At 49.5% G+C, this 19,618-nt stretch overlaps 1 protein-coding gene across 1 annotated transcript; it reads left to right on the forward strand.

The window, feature by feature from the left end:
• Positions 1–2,920: 2,920 nt before the first annotated feature.
• On the forward strand, positions 2,921–15,778 carry LOC135888248 (zinc finger protein RFP-like). The gene is made up of 7 exons (XM_065416058.1): positions 2,921–3,328; positions 5,227–5,322; positions 7,930–8,157; positions 8,992–9,014; positions 10,475–10,584; positions 12,338–12,412; positions 15,270–15,778. The coding sequence occupies exons 1-7, from the start codon at positions 2,921–2,923 to the stop codon at positions 15,776–15,778; spliced, it is 1,449 nt and encodes a 482-aa protein (XP_065272130.1).
• Positions 15,779–19,618: the final 3,840 nt, after the last annotated feature.

Below are 19,618 nucleotides of genomic sequence, written 5' to 3' on the forward strand. Positions count from 1 at the left end.
AATGGGCTCCCTTGTCTTTCCTGTTTAGTACACAATACAGTAGCACCTCAGAGTTACGAACACCAGAGTTACAAAGTGACCGGTTAACCACACACCTCATTTGGAACCGGCAGTACGCAGCCAAGCAGCAGTAAAGCCAAAAAAAAAAAAAAAAAAATATAGCAAATACAGTACAGTGCTGTGTTAAACGTAAACTACTAAAAAAAAATAAAGGGAAAGCAGCATTTTTCTTCTGCTTAGTAAAGTTTCAAAGTTGTGTCAAGTCAATGTTCAGTTTGAAACTTCTGAAAGAACCACCCATAAAGTTTTGTTCGGCATTACGAACATTTCAGAGTGATGAACAACCTCCGTTCCCGAGGGCTTTGGAACTCTGAGGTTCTACTGGAGAGAAATAAGCCAAGGAACCCTCAGAACTAACGGGTGCGGTGGTTGCTTTTTACTGACATGCCCATTGCCACGAGGGTGGGTCACTCCAGTGAAAGGGAATGGCAATGAAAAGAACTTTCTCACCTCTTTTTAGAAATGCCCACGCGTCTACTGGGCAATATTCAAGTGTCTTCATGTGGTTCCTTCGGGATCTAAATGTCCAGTGGTGGAGGCACGTCCGTCACTACATCTGGCTGGAGAGCTCAGCTCAGTGCACGAACACTTCTTGAAACACCTCCTGGACTTAAACAAGGTTCAGGAGCAAAGGCGCCGATTTTCTGAGTTCCCAGGGGGTGCTCGACCCCCACTCTGCCCCAGGCCCTTCCCCCACTCCACCTCTTCCCCCACGCCCCCACCTGCCCTGCCTCTTCCCGCCCCTGCTCCGCTCCAGGCCCTGCCCCCACTCCACCCTTTCCCCCAAACTTCACCCACTCCGCCTCTTCCTGCCCCTGCTCCACCCCAGGCCCCGCCCCCACTCCACCCCTTCGCCCAAGCCCCCCCCCCACCCTGCCTCTCCCTCCCCCCGCTCCTCCCCCCCCCCCCCCCCCCAGGGCCTCCTGCATGCCAGTGAACAGCTGATAACTAGCAGAAAGGAAGCGCTGGAGGGAGGGGGAGGAGCTAATTGGCACTGCTGCCAATGGGTGCCGAGCACCCCTATTTTTTTTCTGTGAGTGCTCCAGCCCCAGAGCACCCATGGAGTCGGTGCCTATGTTCAGGGACCTCAAGGGAAGCTGTCAGTCCGGCCTTCGGAGGTGGCACTTCCTGAGGTGTTTATCTCATAGCGGCGTCTGTGACAACCCAGGCATCCCTACCATGGCTGCCAGCTAGTGGTGTGACCGTGTCGGCCGTTCCACCGACTTGGGTTCTAAATCTGTCCCTGCAGAACCTCTTTGCCCTAATTATCCATGAATGAAAAGCCTTTGGCTGACACAAGCCCTGGAGTCACACAAAGCACTTGTATTATCTTCCTTATTTTGGGAGAAGGGATGGGGTGGGGGTGGGGCCTTGGGGGAGGACGGAGTGGGGGCGGGGCCTTGGGTGGGAGGGGCGGCACAGGGGCCGGGGTCATGGTTTGGGCACCAGTACCCCCCTGCCCACTTTTAGGGAGCTTAAGCCGCTTCTGTCCCTCACTGGAAAGGTCCATAGACAAAACAATCACAACAACCTGCAGACAAACAGACGAAACGTCAGGGCACCGACTTCCTGCTCTGCTTTGTCTCCTGTATCCCCTTCCCCCACCCATCGTCTGACTGGTCAGCCTAAACCAAAGGGTTCTCAGGGTGGGGATGGTCTTAAAACTCCGACCATCCCCGTCTCCTCCCACTGAGGGCAGGTCTATGCTTAAAACGCTGCCGCGGTGCCGCTGTAGCGCTTCAGTGAAGACGCTACCGTTGCTGACGGGAAGACTTCTCCACCTTCCCAGAGAGGCGGTAGCTATGGAATTCTCCCGTCGACACTGTGCTCTCTACACTGGGGGCTAGGTTGGTTTACCTGTGTCACTCAGGGGGGTGGATTTTTCACATCCCCTGAGCGATGTCGTTATATGGACTGAATTCCCTAGTGCAGACCAGGCCTCAGTTTCTGATTTTTTTTTTTGATTGCTTGTTGCTCTGGTAGCACAGTTTGCCTTGCCTTTAATGGTCTGCCATGGTTGATGTACGTCCCTGTCTGCAGCATCCACTCCTTTCCCCCCTCCAGGAAATCATGGGAATGTTAATGAATACGGAGGAAGGATTTTTGCTTTGACCCAGGTCCTGAAATGTATTTAGTCTCCTAACTTCCAATGGAGGCTAAATACCTGAAGATCTGGGCTTTTATTACAAGTTTGTCTGGCCTGCAGCACAACTGGACTCTGAGCCTGACTGGGGCAGGTCTAGGAGCTACAGGAATATCAATAAATAACATAAATGCAACTTGGGTGGCGCAAAGGTGGGAGATCAGCAGGGGATAAAGACGGACAGGGACAGCGCTTCCCTACTTGGTAATCATAGAATCATAGAACTGGAAGGGACCTTGAGAGGTCATCTAGTCCAGTCCCCTGCCCTCATAGCAGGACTAAGTATTATCTAGACCATCCCTGACAGGTGTTTGTCTAACCTGCTCTTAAAAAGCTCCAGTGAGATTAGGTGAAATCTAACTCCTAACCACCAATAATTTTTCTTACTGTGTCTGGATTTAAATAAATGATTACATTACATTCATTTATTGACATTTGGGGGCCGGATTTCACCGTTCTGCCCTTCAATAGCAGAGAGATGCATTCTCTTAATTGCGGTTTCAAAGAGTTTTTTTTAAACCTGGGAATTAAGTAGCGTTGTTCCCTGCATGGGGAGGGTCACTTTGCTCTCCAGGGCCTCAGGGGCTGAAACTAGATGGGGCTCATTCCAGCCCAGCAAATGAGCCGGCTTCAGGAGAAGAAATGCTGTCAGGATGCACTCAAAGGGAAGTGATGTGAAACTAACCTGCTGTCACACTTGTCCTCACGGAGAGAGCCATGGCTACTGTGGAAAAACTCCAAGAGGAAGCTTCTTGTTCCATCTGTTTGGAGTATTTCCAAGACCCGGTGTCTATACACTGCGGGCACAACTTCTGCCGAGCCTGCATCACTCAGTGCTGGGGCGAACTGGCCACAAACTTCTCCTGCCCGCAGTGCAGACAGACCGCCCAGCAGAGAAACTTCAGGCTCAACAGGGAGCTGGCGAACATGGTGGAGCTAGTGAAACAGCTGAAGTTGCCTCCAACAAAAGAGCCAGAGGCGGAGCGAGTGTGCGAGAAACACAGGGAGCCTCTGAAACTCTTCTGTGAGGAGGAACAACAATTAATCTGTTTGGTCTGCAGAGAGTCCTGGGCGCATGGAGCTCACGCTGTGGTTCCCATAGAGGAGGCTGCCCAGAAGTACAAGGTAGGGAATCTCTCTCTCCAGAGTCTCTATTTATGCCTCTTTTATGTTTTTGGTTGGTTGCCTTTTCAATATCAAAATGGCAGGAGTTCAGTAAAGCCTAGTGTAATTTGGGCCCTTCGCTGGGCAATTTCTAGACTAAACGTTTGGGTTTCTTTCCAGTTTAACTTGAACTCCTCATTTCCTGCGTTACTGATGGTCGATTTATGCTCACAACAGAGTTCTTGCATGGAATTTTGGCCCAGAGCTTCAGAGGTCTTTAGATTTCTGGATTCCATTGAAATCACTGGAAATTGAGAGCCTGGGTATCTTTGAGGAGCAGAGCCCTAGCCACAAAATTTTTGACCTGTGCTCCTCATAACTGGTTTTTTTTCTAGTGGAACCTGAGCGCCTAACGTCTCATTCATTCAATTTGCTAACAAGTGTTCCTGCAAGGGGTTGTGCTGTTAAGTTACTGATCTGTGCACCTAACATTTAAGAAAATGCTGTATAGTCTGGGAATTAGACCTAAATGAATGTGCCCTTTTGCATCAAAGGTCGCAGTCTTCCAAACACTAATTAGGGCTTGTCCATTACATGGAGAAATTCCTGATCACCTCTTATTTTGGAGCAAGAGTGCCCTTGCTCCTGTAAAGTGGATTAAGCTGAATAGGAATACGTCACTGTTGTTTTGGAGTAAAAGTGTCCACACATGTACTGTGCTTTAAATTCACACCCACAATGACTGGCAAGTCTAGATAAGTCCTTATGCACATGCTTAAATTTATATAACCATGTCAATGAGGCTACTCAGAGTAGTACGTTAAGCATGTGTGTGTCACAGGATCAGGGCTATTTCACCCTGAAATTACATTCCTCAGGCACTGAACCTGTTGTGACTAAAACTGACTGGAGTAATATATTACTCCTTGCTCTATGCCACATATTTCACTCCCAATAAGGTAATATATTTCTCCAATTCTTGTACGCTGAGTATCCAGTTTAACACTGACTCCTAATTCCCTGGCTTTTTAATGGATGTATTTTGCTAACAACTGCAATGTTCTTGTAAAGATTTTTTACCCTCATGTTACTGATCTATGCTTTCAATCTTAAGGAATATTTTTTATTTGAAAATAGGATTTGAGTTATTTTGTCTTTTTGTCATCTAATAATTCTGTCCAAACACCATATCCTTGAGGGCCTGGACACATTGATCTGGATCCACAAAGCAATGTAGGGCAGGTCTACACTAGCGCTTCCTTCAATGTAACTTAAGTCACTTGGGGGTGTGGAGTCGCCCACTCTCCTGCTGATATAGCTACTGCCGCTCCGGGAGTGGAGTCACAGGTGCTGACTTTTTTTTCCCTAGTGGGTGCTCCACCCCTGCTCCACTTCACCCCTCCTGCCCTGCCCCACCCCCTCCCTCACGGCCCCTCCCTCTTGCCCCTCGATCCCTGAACAGATGGTCAACATTGGTACAGCTGCGCTGCTGTAGGATTCTAGCATAGATGAGCCTTTAGATGTTGCAAGTCCCTTGCTGAAGCTGGTCTATTTGAAATAAAGTTGACTAAGGTTGTTTTATTCTTCTTTTGTGTCATTAATTTCATACCCAACAAAGCAATAACCCACTCCTTGCTCCCCAGACTGCCTGACTGCTAAGCAGGGTATTCAGAGCCCTTGGTTTGTGTAGATTATACAGACCAGCATTACTGACTGGGGGGCAGGGGGAAACCCCAGTGAATTATGGGAGGCAAACTTGGCCCCATCCAGCCAGGGAATTTACATGCAAGTGACATTAAGAAAGTTCTCCCCGTGAGTTAGAGTAGCTGGTAAAGAGTTTATTTAAATGAAATCTGAATTGGATCCACTCCTCCCCCACCCAAAACAGAAATCCCACCAAACCCTTTTTCTCTTCTCAGGAGCAAGTCAAGGCTCGACTGCAGGCTCTGAGGGAAGAGAGAGAAAAACTCCTGGGATTTAAACTGACTGGTGAGAGGAGGAGCTGGGAGTATCTGGTAGGTGCCCAAAGCTGAGATGGGTATCTCTGCCTGTGAGTGAGTATCACTGACCTTGTGTAGACTAGGATTTAAATATGGGCTATTAGATCTTGGGGCTTGTCTACACTGTAAACACCACCATGGCACAGCTGTAGCGCTTCAGTGTGAACACAATTTACGCTGACAGGAGGGGCTCTCCCATTGGCATAGGTAATCCACCTCCCCAAGAGGTCGATGGAAGAATTCTTCCTAGCACTGGCTACATGGGTACTTAGGTCGGCTGAACTATGCTGCTCAGGGGTGTGAAAAATTCATCCCTGACCGCTGTGGTTATGCTGATATAACTTTTAAGTGGAGCCCAAGCTTAAGAGCCTGGGATGTGAATGTTTGTGTCTCTCTGAGACAATAAATGTGTGTGTGTCAGGGTGTTTCTCGCTCTACGGCTTCCGTGTGGGGGCAGTATTTGTGTTTTATTGTGACCACATTCTCCTGAGTGTGATGCGTGTGTGATTAAATTTCCACATGCAGAGGCAACACATAGGGGGGTCATGTGCCCCCCAGATTTGCTGCACAATTTGTACTGAGCATGCTCCCATGGACTGAGCATGCTCAGTAACACTGCTGAAGCCGGCTGCCCTCACTCTGCCCCCCTCCCCCCCCCGTGGCAGGCACGGGTTGTCGCTGTCTACGGGAGTGCCTACAGGAAGTTTCTGGGTGTCTCTCTCGTGTGTGTCCATGAGCATTTGTCTCTGCAGTTTGTATTTGTTTTTTAAATGACCGATGTGCTGATATCATGATTTTTCTCATTGGATTTTTTTGTTGGTGTCATGCTTTTAATTTCCCGCACCTCCCTTTGCCCAGGAGTCTCTGTCAGTGCAGTGTGTGTGTGTGTGTGTGTGTGTGAGAGAGAGAGAGAGAGAGAGAGGGGCCAGGTCTACACTAACATGTTAGTTTGACCCAGCTATGTCATTCAGGGATGTGAAAAATCCACCCCCCCGAAAGACGAAGTTAAGCTGACCTACCCTGGTGTAGACAGTGCTAAGTTGATAGAAGAATTCTTCCATCAACCTAGTGACTGCTTCTTAGGGAGGTGAATTTAGCACAGCAATGGGAGAACCAGTGCCAGATTACCGCATGGGCCAACAGGCTGGAAAAATCTCCCCCGCCACAGCCCCAGGGCGGGAGGAGCTCTCTCTCCCCACCACAACCTCAGTGCAGAGCTTCTCCAGTCTCGGTGCTGCAGTGGGGGGAGGGGGAGCAAGCGGGGGGGGATGAGGCTGTGGTGGAAGGGGTGGAATGGGAGCGGGACTGTGGGCGGAACAGGGGCATGGCCATGGGGGAAGGGGCAGAACAAGGGCGGGGCCGTGGGTGGAACGAGGGCAGGGCCACAGGGGAAGGGGCGGAACAGGGTGGGGTCATGGGCGGGGTCGCAGGTGGAAGGGGCGGAACGGGGGTGGAACTGCAGGCGGAAGGGGTGGGGTAGGGCCACAGTTTTGGCATTGGGGCCCTCTCACTTGCTCCGACCCAGGGCCCCAGGAGACCTTGATCTGCCTCTGGGGAGACCCCCTCCTGTTGCTGCAGTGAGTGTCTACACTGACACACTAGCACGGCGCAGCTGCAGCGCTGCCACTGTAGCGGTTTCAGTGTAGACACAGCCAGAGAGGGAGAGAATGTTAACCTGAGTCCTGCCTCCTGCTGCCCTTTCTGCTGCTAGATGAATCTGGAGTTCACTAGGCCAGTGATATGAGAACATCCTAATCATGCAACGCTGTAGCCAAAATGTGCTCCTTGGATGCATAACCATGGGACTCTTGAGTAGGGGTAGAGAGGTTATTTTACCTCTGTATATGGTCCTGGTGAAACCGCTGCTGGAATCCCATGTCCAGTTCTGGTGTCCTCAGTTCAGAAAGGATGTTGATAAACTGGAGAGGGTTCAGAGAAGAGCTACGAGACTGATCAATGGAATAGAAAACATGCCTTCTAGTAATAGATGCAAAGAGCTCCATCTATTTAACTTAACATAAAGAAGGCTTCAGAAGTGACTGGATCACGGTGTGTAAGTACCTACGTGGGAAACAAATGTTTGATAATGAGCTCTTTGAAACTAGAGGACAAAAATATACCACCATCCTCTGGCTGGAAGTTGAAGCTAGACAAATTCAGACTGGAAATAAGACGTATATTTCTAACAGTGCGGGTAATTAACCACTGGAATATTACCAAGGGTCATGGCGGATTCTCAGTCACTGACAATTTTTCCATCAAGATTGGATTTAAAAAAAAAAAAAAGATTTGCTCTAATTAAAGAGAAAATGTTTTGGAAAATCCTATGGCCTGTGTTACACAGGTCAGACTAGATGATCACAATGGTCTCTTCTGGCCTTGGAATCTATGAATCCATGCTAAAGATCGCACACTATTAACATAAATTAGGACTGACTAAGGAAGCTTTAGGAAGATCTCTCTCTCTCATCCACAGGGAGTTTGTCTCAAAAAAAGTCTTGACATGACTTTTTGGGGTAGTGAGAAATTTCCCTTTGGCAGACACATGGCTGTCTGAAATACCCCTGATCTCTCTGCAGGGTCTTTACCTGCCCATTCCCCATCTCTATCTGTCTGATACAGGAAAAGATCAAAAAGGAGAGGCAGAGAATTGGGTTTGAATTTCAGCAGCTCCGCCAGTTTCTGGAGGAACAAGAGCGCCTCCTGCTGGCCCGGCTGGAAGAGTTGGACAGGATTATGAAGTGGCAAAAGGAAACGGTCACCAGATTTCCCATGGAGATTTCCCATCTTAATAGCCTGATCAGTGAGCTGGAGGGGAAGTGCCAGCAGCCAGCGAGTGATTTCCTGCAGGTGAATTTCCTTTCTGTGGAGATAGGCTCCAGCAGTGGGCCTTTCCCCGTTGCCAGAGCCTTTCCCCACTTCTGTTAGAGACACCCCAGTTGCCTCTGCACAGTATCCTGAACTATTTTCACAGGGGATGATGCATAAAATTGGGGATGACGCACAGGGGATGATGCCAAAATTACCCCCAACATTTTCTCTGATGTGGAATATTCCTGGTATGTAGCCTGCTCTCCCAGTTCTCTGTGAGACGCTGCCTACGGCTGCCCTGTGCATGCAGAATGCGTCAGAGCCCTGTGGCAACTTTGCTTGCCAGAGCTCTGCACTCAGCTAGTGCCCTAGGGAAGTTCAAATCCAAATGAGCCCATAAATATTTAACTTATTGTTTGTATTGCAGTAGCCTCCAGAGGCCCCAATGTGCCAGGCACAGAGAGAGGCTGCAGCAGATCCAGCAAATGAACCCCATAATCCAGCCTCCAAAGTAGGAGGCTAAACATTTTGCTAAGGCAACATAACACGCGCCAAACCCAGGAATCTGCTGTGGAGATGGAGGTGGAGATTGGAGTGGGAAATGTTAATCTTCCTGATTAGCATTTGCCTTTTGAAAACACCCTGGATTGTTTCTCTGTGCCCAATAGAACGTGCCGCCTATCCCCAGGGGAAGATTTAGGGGCCATTTTGGAAAATCCAACTCCGTGATCTAAATGCTTTAATAAATATGTAGAAGTAGGTTGTGACTTTAACCTATGGAACTTGATGGGTGAAAGCTCATTTCCCGCAGGCAGGATCTTTGGCATTTCACATGTGCAATCAACTTCCTTTCTCTCTTTCTCTTCCTTCTAGGACATCAGGATCACCTTGAGCAGGTACATGGCTCCGTCTTACTCTCACTCCCCTTTCATTCTCTTGTCATGTTAAAACCCTGGGGCACAACAGCAAGGTGTAGGGGGCACAATCACAATTCTCCCAGTGTTAAGTTTAATTAAGTGGTTTTAAATAGCTTCCACCCAGTGATTACTTTGTAATGAAAGAAGTGCCGTGGCTGAGGCAATTAGAAGCCATATTTTTTACTTTCATAACTGATGTGTCAAGCCCAGAGGTGCCGGGGCTATGAACTGCCAGGCCTAGAGGTGCCGGGGCTATGATCTGCCAAGCCCAGAGGTGCCGGGACTGTGAACTGCCAGGCCCAGAGGTGCTGGGGCTATGAACTGCCAAGCCCAGAGGTGCCGGGACTGTGAACTGCCAGGCCTAGAGGTGCCGGGGCTATGAACTGCCACACCCAGAGGTGCCGGGACTGTGAACTGCCAATCCCAGAGGTGCCAAAGCTATGAACTGCCAGGCCTAGAGATGCCGGGGCTATGAACTGCCAACCTAAAGGTGCCGGGGCTAGGAACTGCCAAGCCTAGAGGTGCTGTCACTGAGCTCTGGCAAGCCCTGGCACAAATTAAGCAATGCTTCCACCTCTAAGGGACTGGCTGTGTCAGGATGCTGGGGATGGAATAAGAGGCCTTTCATCTCAGCACCTCTACAGGCAAGATAGGTGGGGGGACACCTCCCCGATTTGAGGATTGCACTGCAGCATAGGCAGGAGATGCCTACTGGGAGGTAACAGTGCCTGTGCCCAGAGGCAGAAACATAGGTACCCATGCCATTTTTAGAACATAAGAGTGGCCACACGGGGTCAGACCAATGCCCCATCTAGCCCAGTATCCTGTCTCCCGACAGTGTCCAATGCCAGGTGCCCCAGAGGGAATGAACAGAACAGGCAATCATCAAGTGAGACATCCCCTGTCGCCCATTCCCAGCTTCTGGCAAACAGAGGCTAGGGACACCATCCCTGTCAGCCAGGCTAATAGCCATTGATGGATCTATCCTCCATGAATGTATCTAGTTCTTTTTCGAACCCTGTTATAGTCTTGGCCTTCACAACAACTTCCGGCAAAGAGTTCCACAGGTTGACTGTGTGTTGTGGCTAAAAGGTAGGTGTTGAGTGAGCTTAGGCACCTACAGGGTTAGGTGGCAGATGAAGGGGGTTGCAATGTCACCTAAATCTGGGACTCAGGTGCCTAAATCCCTTTGTGGATCTGGGCCTAATAGTCTCTGTAGCCTAAGGATGGATCATAACTGTGGGGGAAGCATGCACAGCTAGTGCCTCGGTGTCACCTTCTGTGAGGGTAGGACACACAGAGGAATCCATTCTCCATGGCCCCCAGTACAGCAGCATTGACTGGCATGAGCTTCATATTAAAAGGCAATTAAGAAATGCATAATAAGGAGTAATTAATGTAATTAATACAATTCACTTCAGAGAGTTTTCTCTCTCCAGGTGCGAGATGTTCCAGCAGCCCACAGGGATTTCTCTTGAGCTGGAAAAGAGACTCAGTGATTTCTCTCAAAAAACTATTGCTTTAAAGGAGACCCTGAGGAAATTCAAAGGTACCAAGAGGGGAGGCAGGCAGAGAATCGAGATGTGTCTCTGTAACTGTAAGAGGGGACGGGCTCTGGCCACTTAGCGGCCAATGTAAAACCCAGCAAAAGTACAGTAGAGGACCATTGGACGGGGCAGTGGGAACTGTCCAGGGCTAAAGAAGTTTCGAATGAGGATTCAGAAATGAAATAACATGAATATGGTTCAATGTTATATTTACTTGTTTCTCCTACATCATGAGAAATTTGGGATCCAGGTGAAGGGAGCAGTGCCAGATCCAAAAGGGGCTGAATCCTGCTTATGAATAGGGCCCTATCAAGTTCATGGCCATGAAAAATGCGTCACAGACCGTGAAATCTGGTCTCCCCCTGTGAAATCAGGTCTTTTGTGTGCTTTTGCCCTATACTATATAGATTTCATGGGGGAGACCAGTGTTTCTCACATTGTGGGTCTTGACCCAAAAGGGAGTTGCAGGGTGGTCGCAAGGTTTATTTTAGGGGGGTTGCGGTATTGCCACCCTTACTTCTGCATTGCTGCCTTCAGAGCTGGGCGGCTGGAGAGCGGCGGCTGCTGACTGAGGATCCAGCTCTGAAGGCAGCAGCGCAGAAACCAGGGTGGCAATACCATACTGTGCCATCCTTACTTCTGCGCCGCTGCTGGCGGTGGTGCTGCTTTCAGAGCTAGATTCCCAGCCAGCAGCCACCGCTCTCCAGCTGCCCAGCTCTGAAGGCAGCGCCGCTGCCAGCAGCAGCAGCAGCACAGAAGTAAGGGTAGCAGTACTGCAACCGCCCCTACGATAACCTTGTGACCTCCCCCACAACTCCTTTTTGGGTCAGGACCCCTACAATTACAAGACTGTGAAATTTTAGATTTAAATAGCTGAAATAATGAAATTTATGATTTTTAAAATCCCATGACTGTGTAATTGACCAAAATGGACCATGAATTTGGTAGGGCCCTACTTATGAATGAACGGAGAAAGAGATCCAGTAAACAATGGTTTAATAACAGAGAAAAAGAGGGAACAGATCAAGGAGATAGAGCTGGGGGCTGGGAGTCAGGAGACCTGGGTTTTGTTCTAGCTCCTCCACCGATTTGGTGAGCGACCCTGGAAAAATCAATTCGGTTCTCTGTGCCTCAGTTTCCCCATCTCCAAAATCACGACGTTCTATTCCTCCAGCACAGCCACCCCCTTGCACTTTGTGCATAGGAAGTCCCTTCTGGCTTCCGGCAGGAAAGAAAACATGGCGCATCCGTGGTAGGTCACCGCCGCTGTTCTAGTGCTGGCCATCTTGAAATCTGCATGGAGAAGGAAAGCTTCTCGCGTGCCCTCTCTTGGCTCCCTGCCAAGCTCTCCCGTTACTTAGCCTAGCAAATGACGATTTACACCAAGTCTCCCGGCTTAGGTTAGCCCAGCCCCTCACCATTAGGGAGCAACAAGTGGGGCTGATCAAAGCTCGATGGGTCAGGCCAACAGACAATGAGAACTGCAGTCTGTGCTGGGTTCTCTGATGTTCAGTCTAGGAATGTATTGGTGTTCTGATATCCTTCAAGGAAACAAGTGATATAGTCACATAAAAATGCTCCTGGGATATTCTTGATTTGGTTTAAGGTACATCTGGCTTGACTAAACAAGTTTTTTCTCTCCATATCTCTGCCCCTTTCCCTCTCTCTGTTTCCCTTCCCTCATTAAGCGGGCTTGTTTAATTCAGAGTGGAAAGCTGGGCATAAAGTTGACTGCATGACATCTCTCCTCTCTAGACATTCTGGCTCTGGGACTAGAGACTGGTGCAGGGAGATCTCTAGCATGGGGCGTGGACACCATGGGAAGAAAGGGTGAGTTTTTACAGGGATATTTCCTGGTTTGCATTTGTAGCTCTGGCTTGAATGGCAGAAGAGCCTCTGAGATCAAACAAAACAGCCTCCTGCCAACAGAGAGAGAGAGAGAGAGGGCAACAGGAAAGGGGAGGGGGACTTAAACATCCTACAATATTAACCCCTTAACTGCTGTTCCCACATGACAAGCGCGGCATGGGAGTGAGACGGGGCCGGCAGTGCAATCCCCTGACTGAATGGGACTCAGTGCTGTTGGCTTGAACCTCCCCCAGTGTCCCCCCGGGGCACTTGCTTCTCTCCCTCAATCACCTGGATCTCCCATTTTCTCTTCCCACTGGGCTGCGGGGTCTCCATTTATGGTCCTCCCTTCACCCTGGCTCTTTAGGACCTCTCCACTGTTGCCTGACCCTTTGGAAGGTTAATCATGTTTGGATTGGCGGCCAATTGATCGGAGTCTGAGAAGGTTCTTTCCCCAGAATCAGACCTAACACTACGGAGATTGATATCTTGTGGGGAGTCTCAGGTTGTATGACAAGGACTCATTCCCTGACGGCAAAGTAAAACTTTAGATACCTTTATGAAAATAATGGAGAAAGCTAGAAAAGACCTGAGCCACATAACAAGGTAGAGATCATACAGGACCGGGGTTATCTGTGGTATCACTCGATGCATAAGCTCCTAGAATTGCATACGCACAGCCTGGGTTGAGGACCTGGTGGTAAGAGACAACAGGACCAGCCCCATCTCTGGCATCTATAGGCTAATACAGCGGTTCTCAAACTTTAGCAACCCAAGGACCCCCATTTTGATTTAAAAATTTTTGAGGACCCCCAAGCCCCCCATTCCCCCCTAGGCCCCGCACCACTCCACTCCTTCCACCAAGGCCTCTTCCCCTCCCCATCTCTTTCTGCCCCCGCTCCACCCCTGCCCCTCCTCTTCCCCACCTCCTCCCCCGAGCGTGCCCCATCCCTGCTCCTCCCCCTCCCTCCCAGCGCCTCCTGCATGCTGCTGAACACTGTTCCCTGGTGTGCAGGAGGCACTGGGAGGGAGGGGGAGGAGTTGAGGGAGGAAGGGGGAGGAGTTGATCAGCTGGGCCCCTGGAGCACCCTCGCAGACCCCCGGTTTGAGAAATGCTGGGTTAACATGTAACAGCCATTTCAGCCCATGATCATACCATCACCCCTTGCTCCAGCGGATTCGCGATTATTTCTTCTGATGTTCCTTGCGGTAGCACTGACTGGAACATTGTAACTCGTACCATTGAGCAAGCTCTCCTTAGTTCCCAATATCTAAAGGTAGGCCATTAATCTATGCCAAGGGTTACCACCTGCTTAACCACGCTTATGCTAATTTATGCTTCAGCTAATCCTGCAGCGGTTCTCAAACTGGGGGTTGGAATCCCAAAGTGGATCATGACCCCATTTTAATGGGTTCACCAGGGCTGGCTTCGACTTGCTGGGACCCAGGGCCAAAGCCAAAGCCCAAGCCCGAGCTCCACCACCTGGGGTTGAAGCCAAAGCCCGAGGGCTTCAGCCTGGGTGGTAGGGCTCAGGGTTACAGGCCCCCTGCCTGGGCTGAAGCCCTTGGGCTTTGGCCCCTCTGCCTGGGGCAGGAGTGCTTGGGTGGGCTCAGGCTTCGGTCCCCACTCCTGATGTCATATAATATTTTTTGTTGTCAGAACAGGGTAGCGGTGCAATGAAATTTGAGAACCCCTGATTAACAGTACACAGGCCTGTAGGTTTCTCACATTACAGCTGAATATAATGAAAGCAGCTAAATATAGTGAAGGCAAGTGTCACGGAGTGTGGGGGAGTCAGGGCCCCGCACCCCCCACTTCCTGTGATTCACCGTGACTCTCAGCCATCCAGTAAAAGAGAAGGTTTATTAGACGACAGGAATACAGTCCAAAACAGAGCTTGTGGGTACAGAAAACAGGACCCCTCAGTCGGGTCCATCTTGGGGGGCTAGGGAGCCCAGACCCCGCTGCTGGGCCTCCCTCTGTTTCCCCAGCCAGCTCCAAACTGAACCCCCCTCCAGCCCCTCCTCTGGCCTTTGTCTCTTTCCCGAGCCAGGAGGCCACCTGATCTCTTTGTTCTCCAACACCTTCAGTTGGCACCTTGCAGGGGAGGGGCCCAGGCCATCAGTTGCCAGGAGATGGGATATCGGCCATTCTCTGTGCAGACAGCATCACACTGGCCCTCCAGGGCTCTGCAACAATCACACACCATTATCCCACCACCTAGATACTTAAGAAAGGCATAGGGGAAACTGAGGCATTCACACAGTATTCAGAGAAAACATTAAGAACATTCCCACTTCGTCACAGCCAGACAGTGAATATCGGCAAGCTTGCCCTATGGGCTATACCACTGGCTGCCTCCTCCTCCTCCTCCTGTCTGCCACGTGGGCTGGGAGGCAGCTCTCCATCGGTTGGCGTCCCCTATTTCTCTTCCATTCCGCAGTGGGCTGGGTGCTCTTCCCCAGGGGTTCCCCCTCCCCCCCCCACTGCACAGAAGTTTGAGCTGTGATCTGGGCTGCTTCCTGCTTGCTAGCTGGGGACGGGGCGTCTCTCCCTAACAGGCACAGCTGGTGGCTCCCAGGCTCTGCTGCCTCCCCTGCTGTGTCCCTGCTGCTGGCAGTGGGGCAGCCCCCACAGGGAGACGCAGCAGGGGAAGAGGCAGAGAGAAGCAGTCACAGCAGCAGATATAGCAGCACCCCTAGAGCCTGGGAGAGGACAGAGAAGCAGAAAATCAGGGAGCGACCCAGGTGGGATGGGGCTGCTGGGGAGTGCGAGAAAAGGTCCCCTCCTTCGACAGGGCCGAGCTCTGCCCCTAACGCTCTGATTCTCTCTCCCCAGCGAATGTGACTCTGGATCCAGACACGGCTCATCCCCAGCTTGTCCTATCTGCAGATGGGAAAGGCGTGAGACGGGGACACGAGCAGCAGGATCTGCCCGACAATCCCGAGCGATTCGATTCCGTTCTCTCCGTGCTGGGCTGTGACGGGTTCGCCTCGGGCAGACACTACTGGGAGGTGGAGGTGGGCGTTGGGGGAATCTGGTCGGTGGGGGTGGCCAGGGAGTCTGTAAGGAGGAAGGGACGGATGAGCAATTACCCTGAGCAAGAGATCTGGGCTGTGGGTCACTGGGGTGGTCAGTACCGGGCTTACACCGCCTGTGAGACCATTCTACCCCTGCCTACGATCCCCAGGAGAATCCGGGTGGCTCTGGACTATGAAGGGGGGCGGGTGGCATTTTTTGATGTTGACAACAAGTTCCTGATCTTCATTTTCCCACCGGCCTCTTTCACTGGGGAGAGACTCTTCCCTTTCTTTTTGGCGGGATCCCCACTCCGGCTGTGTCCCTGAGATAGGGGTGAAGGGGAATGGTCCCATATGATCATAGGTGCTGACTCCACAGGTGCTCCGGGGATGGAGCGCCCCTGGAAAAAAAAATAGTGGGGGCTCAGCACCCATCAGCCACAGCTGTTCAGTGGCGTGGCCGATCAGCAGTTTGGCAATGCTAATTGGGGGGCTCTGCTAAGCAGCTGATGGCGGTGCCAACAAACAGCTGTTTGGTGGCTCGGAGAGGGGTTTGGGGGAGGGCAGAAAACAGCGAGTGGTGGGCAGGTGGGGGCTTTGGGGAGTGGGCGGTGCGGGGGTGGGAAGAGGCAGAGTGAGGATGGGGCCTTGGGGGAAGGGGCAGAGTGGGGGCGGGGCCTCAGGGCAGAAACAGCCCCGGGGAAAAATAAAAGTCGGAGCCTATTCATGTGACAACCATAAAATAGGTTTCTCTAACTTCTGACTTCATGACACTGAGGCTAGAGCATATTTCTGGCCAGACAAAATGGCAGAGAGATGGACGTGAAGGCGAAGCAAATGGCATTTGTCTGTCAATTCTTTATGATTCTGGAGGCCCAGGGATTTTGCAAGATCAGGGAATAAGAAATGCTGCCCATAGTCACCTGTAATTCTGCAGCCTCTAGGGGAAATTTTGCAGCAACGTCAGAGACAATTTTAAAGGGTGTTTTTAAATAGATTTAAATGGTGCAGTTAGTGTAGCAAGATATTTGATTGTGTTTATTTTACACTATTCCCGGGTGATTAGTTTCCAATATCCCAACATCTTTGTGCTGAGAATGCAGGAGAGATTCTTTTAAGGGGGAGCTGGAGGTTTTAGTTTCTGGATGGGGGACATTTGGGGATTTTGGCGCAGGACCTTAAAGGTATATAGGAGTCTATTTCAATGGGAGTTACACACCTAAATACGTTTGAGGATCTGGGCCATTGGCACCTGGGGTGGGATGAGAGGCTGTTTGGTACTGAGGGATCGGCGTGTGGCTGGAGGTTTTGGTGAAAACAATCAGCAGTGAAAGAATTGACAATGCCCAGTGTAGTAGGAAGAGAACCTAAGATATAAGCCCTTGTATCAGAGGCCTGGTATGAGGCCTGAGCTAAAGTAGTGGGCAAGCTTTGCTGATATAAAGCAAAGTTAGCAAAAGTCAGGCTGTGAGCAAACGTCAGGCTCCGCCTGCTTGCAAGCTCACAGAATCTGACAAGGACAGAGCTAACATTGCAGAAACACAGATTCCTAAGACGTGCTAGGCGCAGAGTACTCACCCAAACACATTCCAGAAGAGTGGTACCAGAACATCCCAATATCAAGGATGGTACCAAAACATTCCCCAAGGATAACAAGAACACACTGACCTCTCCTAAAAGATAAGGTCAGGATGACAGTGTAATAAATAAAGATGTTTTAATCAAACCAATATGTACAAGGAAATGGGTAATAACTAGCTACGTCAGGGGGCAGTAACTAACTATGTCAGAGGGGCAGTACATAATTTGTTTGTATCAGGGTATAAAGGTGTATCTCTGAGAGAGTCCAGCCGAGGCGGTAACGGAAAATCCCGCCATTCACTGAACTGCGTCCATTGTCCATTGTCACGGGCATACATGTCTTTGTAAAGTCTGCCAGGTGCCATTACCGTGCTTTGTCGACAATAAACCTGGCCTGGTTCATCCCTTAATGGATCTTGTGGTCATTGGGCGGTTCGCTTGAGGTCTGCTGTGCCGGCTGTCTGCGCAGAGCTGGGGCAGCACACAGGGAGTACACACACATGCAGCCGAACATCTAACCACACCCATCTTTATGTTTGAGTTAAAAACCCACTAAACTCCATGGGGGAATCTATATTTCTCAGAGCAATTGGAGGTGGGGGGAGGTAGGGAAGGGAGGAGAGAAGACCAAAGAGGGGGGAACCTGAAGAGAAGGGAGAAAACGAATCTTTTCCAAGTTTGAAGTTTTAGGTTTTTTAAGGAAATGGGTTTGACCTTTTCAGGATTCACAAAATTGATTGTGTTAAAGTGTCTCAATAGCTCAAAAAGGCTCATTTGGGGGGGAGGGGAGTTACTGATTTGTTTGCTGTTTTTCTGTTGGGTGAAAGAATTAACAATGCCATCATTAGGTTTCAGAGTACCCCATTGATATCAGTGGTACAGGCCACATTTCTCCGAGCAATGGGATTATGGTTGGGGACCCCATGGAGAGGGGAGAGGAGATGGTGGGACTGGAGTGGCAACCTGAAGATGGTGGAGAAAATTATTAATCTCCCTATCTGAAGAGTATTTCACAGGATTCTATATAGAGAAACAAGGCAGGGGAGGGGATATCTTTCATTGGACCAACTTCTGTTGGTGAGAGAGACAAGCTTTGGAGCTTGCATAGAGCTCTTCCGGTCATTTTATTTCAGGATTTCATTTATTTATTAAGGAAATGGATTTGACATTTTTATGATCCACCCCGACCCCAGGAATGCGTGCGTGCGTGCGTGCGTGCGTGCGTGTGTGTGTGTGTGTGTGTGTGTGTGTTGTTGTTGTTGTACAGGAGCTCTCAACTCCCTTTTATAAATTGTGAATGCTTTTTTTGCCAGCGTGTTTGTAACCACTGAGATGAGTTAGAATGAATGGGAACTACACCAACCCCTTGCTCCTTCTCAGTGATATGCTGCATCTAAATGTGCAAGCCTGGATGGGTCAGATGCTCATATGCTACCAAGATAGAGGCACATAATAAACTAGAGACCTTAGCATATCCTCCCCAAGACTGAAACATTTATTCTTTGAATAGAGAATGCACGTTCTGAGAATTTACAAACAAATCGGTTAGTTGGCTTATACGTTAAAAATGGAGTCTTTCAGAACTTTATCACCCTGTGTCAGACCATTTATTGGATCATAATGAGCTTAGAGAAGGCTGCATATTTCCCATATTTCACTGATATCTAATCCACAGGCTACATTTGAAGTTTTTTTGTCCTTTTTTTAAAAGGAAGAATAGTAATTTTTTGCCATTATTAATAGATTTTAGGCCCAGAAGGGATGATTATGATAATCTAGTCTGACCCACATAACATAGACCAGTACAATTTACCTAGTGATTTCTGCATCAAGCCCATACCTTGTTGCTGAGCTAATGAATAAGTCCATCAATCGCTATTAGTCAAGATGGTCAGGGATGCAACCCCATGCTCTGGTTTTCCCTAAGCCTCTGACTGCCAGATGTTGGGACTGGATGATAGGGGATGAATCTCTCAATAATGCTTCTTTTCTGTTCATTCCCTCTGAAGCATCTGGCATTGGCCATTGTCAGAAGACAGAATACTGGGCTAGATGGACCATTGGTCTGATCCAGTATGGCTGTTCTTCTGAGCATACATTTTAGAAAGCTAGTCCATCCTGATTTAAAGGCCTCAAAGCATGGAGAATCTGCCATATTCCCAGGAGGGTTGTTCCATCAGTTACTTATCACCACCATTAAAGATGTGTATCTTAGTTCTAATCTGAATTTGTCCAGTTTCATCTTCCGGCCACTGGATCTTGTTATGTCTTTTTTCTGCTAGATTAAAGAGCCATCAGCTATCAGAAATTTCTTTCAAATAATCGGTTCAGTGACAAAAGAAAAACAAAAACGCCAGTGAAACCAGAGAAGAGAAACATACAAAAGTTAGCAATAAAAACACAGAAATGAAGGAAAAGAATCAAACTAAGCTCTTTCTCTCAGCCCCACCCCCAGAAGCCTCTTCTTCACTCGGGGGGTAAAAAATGATGTATTCTTAACCTGCATTTAAATCCTAATGAAGACAAGCTTTAGCCTGCAGTAACTGGTCCGGGTAAATCCTCTGGGGGAAGTGGAGTGGGGGCAGA

The sequence above is a fragment of the Emys orbicularis genome, chromosome 13 (genome assembly GCF_028017835.1).
Source record: "Emys orbicularis isolate rEmyOrb1 chromosome 13, rEmyOrb1.hap1, whole genome shotgun sequence".
Classification (NCBI taxonomy): Eukaryota; Metazoa; Chordata; order Testudines; family Emydidae; genus Emys; species Emys orbicularis.

Coding starts and splice junctions, on each gene's coding strand:
- LOC135888248 (XM_065416058.1), top strand. CDS start 2,921: ATGGCTACTGTGGAAAAACTCCAAGAGGAAGCTTCTTGTTCCATCTGT. Junction 8,158..8,991: donor CAGCGAGTGATTTCCTGCAG/GTGAATTTCCTT, acceptor TCTTCCTTCTAG/GACATCAGGATCACCTTGAG. Junction 9,015..10,474: donor ATCAGGATCACCTTGAGCAG/GTACATGGCTCC, acceptor TTCTCTCTCCAG/GTGCGAGATGTTCCAGCAGC.